Raw genomic sequence first — 12,164 nt, 5'->3', positions numbered from 1 at the left:
GATATTCGCAAGGGTGGAGGAGGGAACTAGCTAGAAACACACATGCCTTCACACTCCTTTGAAGCACAGCATCCCAAATATCTTTTGCAACCATGTTTTACAGGCAGCTACTCTATCAGGGCCTTTAGGTGAGGCAGAGCTTTAAACCATTTTGGAAGTAACAGGACTCCATTTCATGAATGGTTTTTAACAAAAGCTTCTTGGACCAAACTGGCTGAGCAGTCATTGTAAGGGTTCACTGCTGCCTAACTTGAATTTATACGTATGTGAATTAATACCTGTAAATGATCACAGACTAGCTCTAGATAGTTTCAGATCGATAAAAAGGCAGTCTGATAGAGAATTAAGTGCAATTGAATAAGTAAATTTAAAAAAAAAATTAAATAAATGAATTAAATAGAGAATAAAATTCCATTTACCTTCACAGTGAGGGATATCATTGCTCCATCCATCTGCCTGACATTCACGGTAATTTCTTTGGCTGAGCATCTGGTATCTTACCCAACAAAAAGTAAACAATGCTAAAATACAGTTTCATTATGTGACAGAAACAACAGTGCTGCTGTTCTTGAAGCAAAGGAAGTAGGTGTCAGATGTTCCAGCACAGAACAATCAAAATGTGACAAAACAGAGTAGTTTTTTGATCTGCATGTCTCCTATTTGTTTTCCCTTAATTGCATATGTGAAAATATAAAATAAAATCAGAAAGTAGGAAAGAATTAGTAAGAAGGCTTCTTCATTACAGAGATAGCAAGCTCTGGCTACATAATAAATAATCTAGGGGCAATTTGCACAGTCAGTAGCAAGGAGAATAAAGCTCCTGTTCCTTCTCTTCTAGTATGGCTGAAAGCCATGTGACAGCATCCACATAAGACTTAATCCAAACCATATGTGCCATGCTTTTATGAGGAAGTATTATCTTAAGTTTGAGGGCAATATGGCCACAATGCCATGGCTTCTGCTTGGTCTGAAAGGCAGTCAGAGGAAGTATAGATGGTCTGAAATGACAGTGAGGAACGGAAGTTAAGGGATTAAGAAGAATACTGCTTATGGAGCTCTCTTTGTGAAACTCAGACTAGATTCCAGTAATATAACAACAGCAAAATCATGGCTAAACCACAGTACCATGCTGAGAGCTGATTTGTGTTTCAAGAGGAAAGAATCCAATCACAGGCACACTTAACTAAGCACAATACCACGTATTCAACTTGCTGCAGTTTTCATTGGAGAAGGTAAATAGAGGCGGAAGGGAGAAGAATTTCTTTCAAGCGTTCAGTGCAGACACACTAGTGAGTCTACCAGAAATGTCTTCCTTCAAACATTTTTTACAATAAATTTTACTTCATAATGCAAAAAATGATTGGAGTAGGATTGGCGAGTTGTGGTTCTGAAGAGGAGATGGTTATATGGCCTAATGACTTCTCTAACACAACTGCATCCTGGCTACCTACTGACAGCACAGACTCCAGCATACTGACCTGCACTTCCATCTGAACTGGCTGGCTCATGGAGTCATGATGCAGCTTTACAGACAGGCCACTGCTTTTGTTTTCTACTCAACAGCCATGATTTCAAGTTAGATAAAGCCTTACGTATTTTAGACACTTTGGATGAAGCATCAAGTGCATGAGTTCAGTAACTCCAGTAGCACCAGACAAGAGAACGAGTTATCTTTAGTATTTAGTGTAATGGCAGAAATTCAAATTCAGCCATAAGCAAGTATTGAATATTAGTAAGATGCTTTACAGCTGCGTTACAGAGAACAAATCAATAACTGACACTATAATAAACACCTTATGTTAATTGCCATACATTGAATTAAACAAATATTACCCATCATTACATCTGTACTCAACTCTGGCACCAAATACAAATTCACTTCCAGCAGTAAGTTCAAAGGAACCAAACTGAGTATCTCCAGGATGCCCACAGGGCTTATCTGGTAAAAAAAAAAGAAAAGAAGATGATGATGATAAAGAGGAAAAAAAAATATACTTACACCATACATAGGAATGTGAAAACGTAAAAGACAGCATTTTCTCAGTAACTAGTAGTGAGTACAGGCCTTTCAAAAATTCAAAAATTCTCAGCATTAGTTTGATTAATGCCCCCCTTTTTTATCACTATTTTCAATGAGAACATATTGGAGTATGCATGTGCTTCTTTAAAAAAAACTAAACCCAACCCCCAAATTAGCTGGTTTTATACCTTTAAAAAGGCTGAGCGCATCTTAGGCTTTGTGACAAATTTATGGCAAAGTTTTATGCAATTTGTGACATAAACTTGTCCAAAGCTTCCACTAGAGAATCCATCCATGATTGGAAATGAAATCTGATGGGGAATGTGCTAAGGAAAGAGAGGTGATCTAAAGTCACCGGAGTGTTTTGATCCTTAGTGCTTTTTGCTCCAAGTTCCCCATAGGGCATTCTTAACTCTTTACCCTGGATTCCCAAAAGAGTGGCAGAGATGAACATACCATCCCTCTCATTCATCCCCTTTTGATGCTATAATATGAACTTCTAAATAAACAGCACAGCTAAAACCTATCAGCCCTTCTCAGAAGTCTTTCCTGGTCCCTGTTGATCAAGGCAATTTCATTTCTTAGGGCATATCAACATCCTTGTTTTTTTTCCAGCCAAGAGGTGTTTCAGTAGGCCCTACACCCACTACAGTGGAATTCAGAGAAAATGGAAAACTCATGATCAGTTTTGCTGTTTACTGTGGCTTATCCTGGAAAAGGAATGTGTTCCCTTAGTCTGTGGCAGAGCATCCCTTCTCTCTTCCCACCCACCTTGCCTGTGGCAGTAGCTGCTCACTGGGTGGCAGTATTTGCTAAAACATGATACTTAAAACTACACCAAATTTTTTATAGGTTCATGTTCACTGAGTAGTTAAACAAAGAAATCTAAAAGTTGAGACGGTGACTAAATAAAAAATGTAAAAAAAAATGCAGCAACTTTCTTAATTAACTCTTACTTATGATTTGTATCAATCTCTGTTTGAATGACACCTGGAACTTAAATTTATATTATTAAATCAAACATTTATATTCTACTATTAAAAATTTTGTATGTTAGATATGCAAGAAAAACTCCTCATGTTTCTAAAATTCCTTTGTGCTTAAAACTCAGTTATTACAGAAAAGAAGTATCTGCTGACTAACAATAATAAACTTCAATTTCTTCAGTAATGAATTCTATATGAGGTTGTGAGATACTTCTAAACTCTTAGCACAGTACACTAGAGACAATAAATAGAAGCTCTCATCCTAATTGTGAATTACAGATTAAAAGAAAAGGTAGGGAAAAATAATACTCCACTTTCAAGAAATTATATCACTTATAGAACTAGTTGAATAAACTGTCTCTTGACTGCATCCAGAAGCTAGGATAGTGCTTTCTTCTGCTTAGACTGTAAGCTTCATCAGTATTAGACATTTAGTAAAATATTAGAAGCAAGATTCTAAGAATTCAATAATTGATCTTAATAACATAAATTGGGTTGATAAGGCTGGCCTAGAGTAAAATCTTCTGTCAAGAAAAAAAATAAAAATCTTTTGATCTCAAGAAAAGGAACTTCAAAAAGTGTTTCCTTATGTATACATACTTTTTAGGAGAATATTTTAAAGATTGCAGAAATAAGTAAGTTACAGGTAAAGATACAATGGCAATTTCACATTGACATCACTGGCAAGGAATGTGATCTGTAAGGTCAAATGTTTGCTTGTATTTTGCATAAATACTTACTTTGGCATTCTATCACTGGGGGCTGCTGCTGCCATGCCCCGTCAACGCACTTAAACATAATTCGTCCAGGTTTTATATATCCAGGCCGACAACCATATGTTGCTTGAGTACCATGTGGATAGGGAGGTTTGTCCCATATTTTAGTAGGCACTTCCTTAACCCTCCTGGGAGGAGGTTCTTCACAAGCTAAAAATTTTAAATAAAAATATTGATGACTGAAGCACATGTTACAAATACCAAAACAATTTTAGAAGAGAAAATGTGCCACGAAATCCCGGGGACATTTGTGATCAAACCAACATAGGTTTTCTATTTAATCAGGACAAAATAGGAAACTGTCAAGAATCCACATTTTGTAGGAATATGAATAGACCTTTAGAAGGACATGAAAATAGCCAAAGGAAGTGCCAAGAAACCACATGGGACTGTGATGATTCACAAAACAGATTTTAGTTACAAAGACTGAGACGAGATTAGTGCCCTGGTTCTAACCACAGACACCTCCTACCCTTCCATCTGCAGAAGCTGCTCCATGCCTGTCCTTCCATTGCCACAGAGAACAACTCTATGCACTCTGTAGAGTTTCCTTTCAAACTGTTTCCTTCTCCAACCACCACCATCTTTACTGACATTAATTTCATGTGACATTTGATCAAATTCTGTCAAATCTTCTCTCACCTTTACATTGCCTAAACTTTCTCTGCAGGCTCAGATTACCTGATATTCCAAAACTTCTTTTCTCTTGTCCATGAGATTATGAATTACAACAAATGAGCCTGAATCAATTTAATTAAGGAATTCCTCAACAGTTTGAGAATGAGAAAAGCCAGACTAAAGCAGAAAGAAACAAATGTTGGGAAGCTGTTAATGAAAGACTAAATGATTTTGTTAAGAAACAATTTTTTTAGTTGTTTATAATTATTGAACTAATTTCAGTGACTAATTTTCCGTGCCTGGGTGACTGAAACGTACTCATTTGGAAGGCTGAAGCTTTACCCAGAGTAACAGAGCCTGAACACTCTAGCCAATTAGATGCAATGAAGTCTGGTTTCCATCTGAGCATGAAAGGTGAGAATTCATCAGGAATAAATAAAACAACCCCTGAGAAATGGAGCCTTGGAAAAGAAATGAAATCTCTGTATAGAAAATAAATGGGAGAAGAATTCTCCAGCAGGGAAGGAAAGTCCTTGGCGAGTACATTCATTACGCAGCAGAGACCTGGCACAGAAGTCCTCTCTCCAGTTAGCTGTAAGGCCAAAGGTTTGAGAAAGCAGCAGTACTCTCACTGAAGCTTTCCTACAGGTTGTCCAGGTGCTTCTTGAAAACAGGACTACAGGAAAAATAACTAGAATCCTTTTTCATGTGAGGAATGCAGAGTTACAGCTTCCTGAATTACACTGCGCAGATCCCAACCACAGACCAGGTAGCCTGGATTTGTGACACAAAGTGAGCAGGAAAAACACTCCTTCTTCCACATCAAAATGTGGAAAGTGAATTATACTCAAGTTGTGCAAAGACATACCCTTGAACACTCCCAATTTCAGTCAATGGAGTACCTACCAAATTAGAGGCATAATTCTTTAAAATGCTTTAAAAATCAGGAAAAAAAGATTTGTTACAAGAAAAACATGTATAATTTTAAATGTTCTGTATGGTATTTTGATAGTAAAAAGAAAATAATGGTAATTGTGTGATCTGATAACTTGAGTTTGGTTGTTTCAAGTAGCCAGAGGAATTAGACAAGTTTTGGCAATACTGCTGAGGTGCTAAAGGAAGAGTGTGCCCCCATGTTCATGTTTTTTCCCATTACTTTAATTAGTTTGCTCCCTCCTCTGAATAATTACATCTGAATAAAAATTATTGCTTCTATGCACTAGAGGGTACTACCCTACTATAAAAAAGAAGTAGGGACTTAGCAAGATTAAGACACATTTGCTTTCTAAAAACATTTTTGGAAAATGCAGGAATAAGCAAAATGAACAGGAATCCTCTAGCTAATTCTGTCTTTGAAATGAGTTAAAAATGCTTAGTTTACCCAAATAGTTCTTTGTAATGATGAGTAAAGGAATTTTTCTAATTCCACATACTTTTCATTAGACCTCGTTTGAATTAGCACTTTCACTTTGCAAGCTGAGAAAGCACACTGCAAAGTAAGATTTAAAAAATGGGCTACAGAGTGCAGGGAGAGCTTCTCTACTCTGTTCCTCCTTTACTTCTGAGTTGTATTGTATTTTTTTGATTGTCTATTGTGCAGAATGGGGCCTCAACTCCTCTGTGCTTACATTAAAAAAAAAAAGCATGAAAGAAAATCTTAGTTTCTTTGTCATTATTAAGAAATGCTTCCTTCTGGGTTTTAGATCAACTCTCTCTGTTCTTTACCACTCCTGCCCTGATATTGATGGTATGCATTACCATCAAGTCTCAGATTATATTTATTTATTTATTTATTTACTACTACAGCTAATCATTATATTTTTAAAGGCAGTTTCTTAGTAGCTTGAGATGAAGAAATTTACTGACAGGATGTACTTCAAAACTATATGAATTACATCATGCACTCACCATATGTACTCACCAACACTGGAAGGGTTTTATTTCTAGATTTGAAAGCATGCATTAAATGCATACCTTCAAATCCTTTAGCGAGAGACAAGGAGATCTGGAATAATTCATTCAGGATTTACATGTGACTTGACCTCAGTTACAAATAGCTCAAGCTGCTTTCTTACCATCATTGTGCTGGTAGCAACTTCCACAAAGTCAAGCACAAGCTACAAATCCAAGTAGAAGTGTTTTTCCGTCCTTGTGCAAAAATTCAGCTCTTGGAACAACTCACACAGACTTCCAATATGGAGCTGGAACTAAGAATCCTGCCTGACCCATGGTAATAATTGTCCTGGATAAATCAAATTTTGCTACATTCACATTCCTTTGCAATCTCCCTGACCTAAATAAAGCACTGTGAAAACATAGTGCAAATTAGGGCAAATTTTTAGTTCAAGTTCCAGGACTTTTCTGGACTTCTTTGCAAACAAATTAGACTTTATTAGTTGCTTTGAGGCAGTATTTATTATAAGAAATGTTTAATTAAGATAAGCTATTCCTTTAATTTCCTGATTTTTTTCAATTTTTCAAAGTAAAAGCAATTGGATTGTTTTGATTAATAAGGTCTTCATAGTCTTCACCCAAAATTAAAAACAAGCTGAACCAAGCAAAGACACACTAGCTCAAAACCACACAGCACCCTTTCCTCAACAGTCTGTGCAAAGCAAAAAAAAGAATTAAATTACTGAGGATAGATTAAACAATATAAACACAAATAAAGAAAAATAAATTCAGTAGAGAAAAAAAAGCATCAGAGGCTTGTGAAAAGATATACAGTATATTAGCTACCTATTTAAACAAGTACAAAAGCATACTTGTATACATCTATCTCATTTCATAGACTAAAACCAGTCTATCAGCCAAGAAATATTTTATAAGCTTTTCAGTCAATTTAGTAATTATTCCTCTTTCTCAGGTCATCTCACCGATTATTCCAGACAGAAAGAAATGCACATTTATGGAATATTTTCGATCTTATTCTACTAATTGTTTACTGGTTTTAGACGTTAGAATAATTAACAAACATAATTAATAAAAAAATTAGTCATCTGGCTCTAGTTTATAGTGATACGAATGTTTAAAATTTGGCATCAGATTAATAACAGCAGTAGTTATCCAAATAAATAGGTGAAGTAATACCTATGATAAGATATGAAATACTAAAGGTGTTCAATACTGCCAGAAGAAATCTCAGTCACTGTTGTCAGAAGTTCATCAGAAAGGCTACAATGCCTCTAGATATTGTTTCAAATACCATCTTCACATACACTTTAAGAAAGAGCTCTGATTTTTTTCTACATTAAAGCTTACCTCTTTGTGCAGTACAACACGTCCAACATAAGAGCAGAGCTGCATAGCCCAGGAACAACATTCTAGAGATTCAGAAACTCATCCAAACACATCCAGTATTGGACCCTACTTTTTTTGAGTACTTTGTGTTATTTCCACTCCTGTTTTACTCACTAACTGCTCCAGAGACTGACCTTGCAAACCATTTATACTCTGATTTCAGCAGTCACTTCCCCTAAACCTCTTGCAACACACAAGTATTTCTTTTTTTTTTTCCTCCCCTCTCTAAACCTTGCTAAAGGAATAAATAAATAAAAGCCTGGCAATTTAGGCTGACAGGTTCCTTTCTTGTGATCTGCTTGTATTTTCATCATACTTTTTTCTTTTTCTCTTGTTTTCCTTCAGATTTATCCCCTACATACTCATATAAGGTTATTTTTTTGGTTTCTAAAAGCAGCTGGACAAAGAAATTATTTTGTGGTTCTTTGTGTGTTGTTTGCTTAGTTAGAAAACAAAGTCGTCTTAAGTGTGTGTAAAAATGAACTTCTCTACACATATAATTCAAGATCTATGTTAAAAACAATCAAAATAAAAGGCAGACAAAAATATAAAGTGGCTTACTGGTCACTCACTCTTTCTTATATAAAATAACCAACTGCCCAGAGCAAAGGAAATATACTTGATCAAATTCTTGATTAAATAAACTTAGGTGAAGCTGAAGCACTTGTTTCAGTTTCACATGAGAAATAAGACTGAGAAGGCGTGAATGAATTGTAAGACAGAGAATGAACTTTCCAAAGAGAAATATAAAGATTATGCAAAAAGAAGTATATGGCAAACTGGGCTAACAGAGGAACTTGTCACAGGTTCATGTAAGTAACAGTTTTATTAATAGTTTCATGATATGTCTTGGCTTTATAAGTGCACTCCATTAGAAATGTAGATCATATGAAGAGAATTATTTGAGACTGAGAATTCAGGGAAAAATATGTAACAGAACAAAAGGGCCCATATGAGATGGACATAAAACAGCTGCAGACCAGGTACCCCACAGTGGTGATGTCTGACTGGCATGGAGTATACACAGATCTGTCTTGTATATGCTCCCAAAAAAGCACACAACATATCCTTAAAATTACTGGCTTAGTTGGTGTACTGCTCTAGGATAAAAGTAGTGTGTCTACAGAGCAGATCTCAGATCAAACCTGAATTCCAAAGCGTTTAAAGCAGTTAAAACTTCTTGTCTTCTTAAACGGCAGCTGGAATTATTTTTTTTAACTTGGGCTGTGTTTTCACTCCTCAGTTCTAAGACTTGGTCTTAATGAAAATTGGCATTCAGCTGTTTCACTCACAAGAACTCTTCAGACAGCATAATATCTCTTCCTTTCCCTCCCCCTTTCCTAGACAGATGACTCATGTGTGGAAAATGAACTCTCACCCTGCTCCATGACCCTGTGATGATCGATCTGCATCCATTTTGCAGTTACTGGTGAATACCTGACCACTGAAAAGATATTTTTTGCCCCTGTCTAAGTCGAGCTCCAAGAAAACAGCTCCTCCCAGAAATTCACTGCCCAAATCTATAGTTCCTTTTGCTCTGTGGTACTGAAGCCTGTGCTGCTGCTGCAGACAGACGTGCTCTGACAGCACCAGGACAGTCCCACTTGTCCCTCTGCATCAATCTTACCACATTACCATAGGTATTCATATGCTTCTGTACCTGTGCAAATTCTTGCAGCAGCCTGCACTGGTGAGGAACTTAGGATGGTTTAACCTTCCCTGTCACAGCAGCACAGTGACACTGCTGCTTTCCAATTCCTTAACTCACATGGGAAGCTCAGAGAGCTGGAAAAACATTGAAACAGAGCATAAAAAGGCTTGGATTTCAACCCAGACACAGTGGCTCAAAACAATTAGCTGTAAAAATATATGCTGGAGGCATGGGTTCTAAAATTTCTGCAATTTTAAATGTTGTATCCTCTGATGTCATGAAGCTCTATCTGCTTCAAGTCTTGTCAAACTGCTTTTGGGTCATTAAACCACTTGCCAAATAATTATGGGCTTGAAACACAGTCAAAGATAACTTCAGCTACAGCTCAACCACAACTGGAATTGAAATGGTACTTTAACTTTCCTGACTGCTTTCTACAAATACAGACAATGCTAAAACTCTTTGAGCATCAGCATGCAAAACCAGAACTCCTATGAATAAATTTAAGCTAAAAATTAGAAGACTCACCTAACCGAGTGAAGCAATGTTTGTATGGATGTAATGCAGGCCTGTACAAAGAAATCATCTTCAATCACAAATCAAGGGACCAGACTCAGCCCCTTCTGGTCTTGTGTTTACGATCTTCTTAAACCATTGATTAAACTTACCCTAACTAAATGGAAATAAAATCAGGAACTTAAACTTCCTCACCTCTTCCATGGGCTATCAATTTAAAACTAATGTCTTTAATCATGTCTGACTTTGTTTAGTCATCTCCAGCCTCTAACAAAACAGAGTGCATAGGCAAACCGTGCCTCAGGACCTCTAAGGCAGGCAGAAAAAAGCCATCTCTAGAGTACCCTTACTTCCTACTCATAAAAAAAGGTAGAAAAGTAGTTATGCAGCCAAAGACAGCTGGATTTTATCTAAGGAAGCAGAGCTATTGCTTTGAGAACTGGTGTGACCACACTCACAAATTGCTGTGGATGCAGCCAGGCAGCCAAAATATCACTCCCAGAGAAAATGTCACCACGAGAAAAAGTGCAGGTCAAGATATAAGAGCATAGGAAAGTACAGGAGGGAATGGACCTCAGGAAGTTATCTTGTCCAATACCCCTGCACAAAGTAGAAGCAGTATAAGGTCAGAATAAGTTATTCAAGTTTTTGTTCATTTCTTGCTCAGTGTGGAGGCTTAACATCAACATTCAGAGTGTTTGTTCAAACCTGAATAACTTGGAGATCAGTGTTTGGAAGCCATGTTGTGTTAGGAAGACAGATCTGAGGAAGTCACTTTATTCCATAGGGAACTAATGATGACTAGTAACAGAAGGTTAATTGGCCACTGCTGAAATAGCATCTCTGACCAGTATAATTTCAGCATGTCCTAACAGCATTCTTCCTGTTACACTTGAGTTTAATGATAACATTAGAGCCAATAGAATTCTAGAACCAGTCACTGCCTTGCCCAAAAATCTTCATGAAAATGTGCTGTCCCACTGTATTAACAGTAAGATTATCTTTTCATCATCAACATTTGCCTTTTCATCCACTGTCACACAACTTCTATAACTCATAATGGCATGTCACATCATGTAATATCTACAATCTCAACATAAAGGTGTGAGAGGGGAAAACTGCACAGTTTACTTAGTTTAAACTAAATCAAAATCAAACTGGCTTATTGATTTATTAATAGAACATAATTAACTGGCAATCAGTGGGATATACATTCAGGTTCCATACCAGCAATGCAACAGACAAGGCACTGTTAATAGACAAAATGCTCATAAGCACCGAACATATTTCTAAAGGACCTTTCTTCACTAATCTCCCAAAGTTCTAATCATCCACACAAAGTTGTGCACCACCCAGCCGTGGTTATACACACAGTCTACCTCTTACACATAGCTCCTGTGGGAGATGTGGTTTATTAATGTGTACCTGTGCTGCACCTTACAACCTGCTAATGCACACACCACGGAAGAAGCACCACCCAAGGTACTACACTCACAGCCAGGTGTGAGTCCCTACCTGTCACACCTGCATGGTCACTGCCCGAGCTGGATGAAGGCACTGGCAGGATCAGGCAGGGAGGATGAGTCTGCCTGGCACAGAGTTTTTGATGGCAGGAGATGAACAGACAACAAACGGTGTCAAACCCACCTCCTCTGGTTTTGACTGCTGGATCTATCTGTCACCACTGTTCTCTGTCCTATTACAAAGTTTCATTTGTCCCATACAGTTCCTTCCAAATTGGCCCTTCCCTTCTTTCAGAACTCACTATGTAACTTCCTGGTTACTGTTTAATCCAGCTGACGGTTGTCATCCCTTTATTAGGACCAGCTGCGGCACATGCACTCAGACAGTTTGGGAGGCTTGAACTCACATTCTTATCTTAACAGCTGTTACTGTTCAAGCCATTTTACAAAGGATGGGCAATGTGAGCACCCTTGCAAATAGAAAAGCAATATTAGGAATCTGAACATTCCTGCAGTTTCTTCTAAGGTAAATTAGGTAACAGCATGCGTTCAGGCAGGCTTTTGCAGCAATGACAGGAGCCATATCATGTCCAATTCTAAAAGTATTTCTATACCCACTTCTGATTACTTGTATTTAAGTACCATCTCATTCTCCTACCTTGGTTCTCTGTACTCTAAAGTGAAGTGAAAATTACTTGAAAAGGTGTTCTTTGCAAAAAAAGATGTTCTCCTATATAAAAGCAGCTGTCAGTATCTCTAATTTTAAATGAAGTCCTCCTACTCACAGCCAAGTGGAGACTTACTGGAAGGCAATTCAGAGGTTATCACCATTTT

General features: G+C 37.3%; 1 protein-coding gene across 1 annotated transcript in view; it reads right to left on the bottom strand.

Moving 5' to 3' along the window:
• The window catches only part of LOC135418578 (uncharacterized), a 114,256-nt gene extending 106,361 nt beyond the window's left edge, over positions 1 to 7,895 (bottom strand). Inside the window, exons 1-4 of the mRNA XM_064664017.1 lie at positions 7,662 to 7,895; positions 3,747 to 3,932; positions 1,834 to 1,939; positions 420 to 496 (exon numbers count right to left, since the gene is read on the bottom strand). Of these exons, the coding sequence (XP_064520087.1) occupies positions 420 to 496; positions 1,834 to 1,939; positions 3,747 to 3,932; positions 7,662 to 7,722 (430 nt within the window). The 5' untranslated portion in view covers positions 7,723 to 7,895. The remainder of the gene's footprint in view (positions 1 to 419; positions 497 to 1,833; positions 1,940 to 3,746; positions 3,933 to 7,661) is intronic.
• Positions 7,896 to 12,164: the final 4,269 nt, after the last annotated feature.

This window comes from Pseudopipra pipra, chromosome 9, assembly GCF_036250125.1.
Source record: "Pseudopipra pipra isolate bDixPip1 chromosome 9, bDixPip1.hap1, whole genome shotgun sequence".
Taxonomy (NCBI): Eukaryota; Metazoa; Chordata; class Aves; order Passeriformes; family Pipridae; genus Pseudopipra; species Pseudopipra pipra.
The sequence above is the reverse complement of the archived record's forward strand: the minus strand, read 5'-3'. Positions and strand labels throughout refer to the sequence as shown.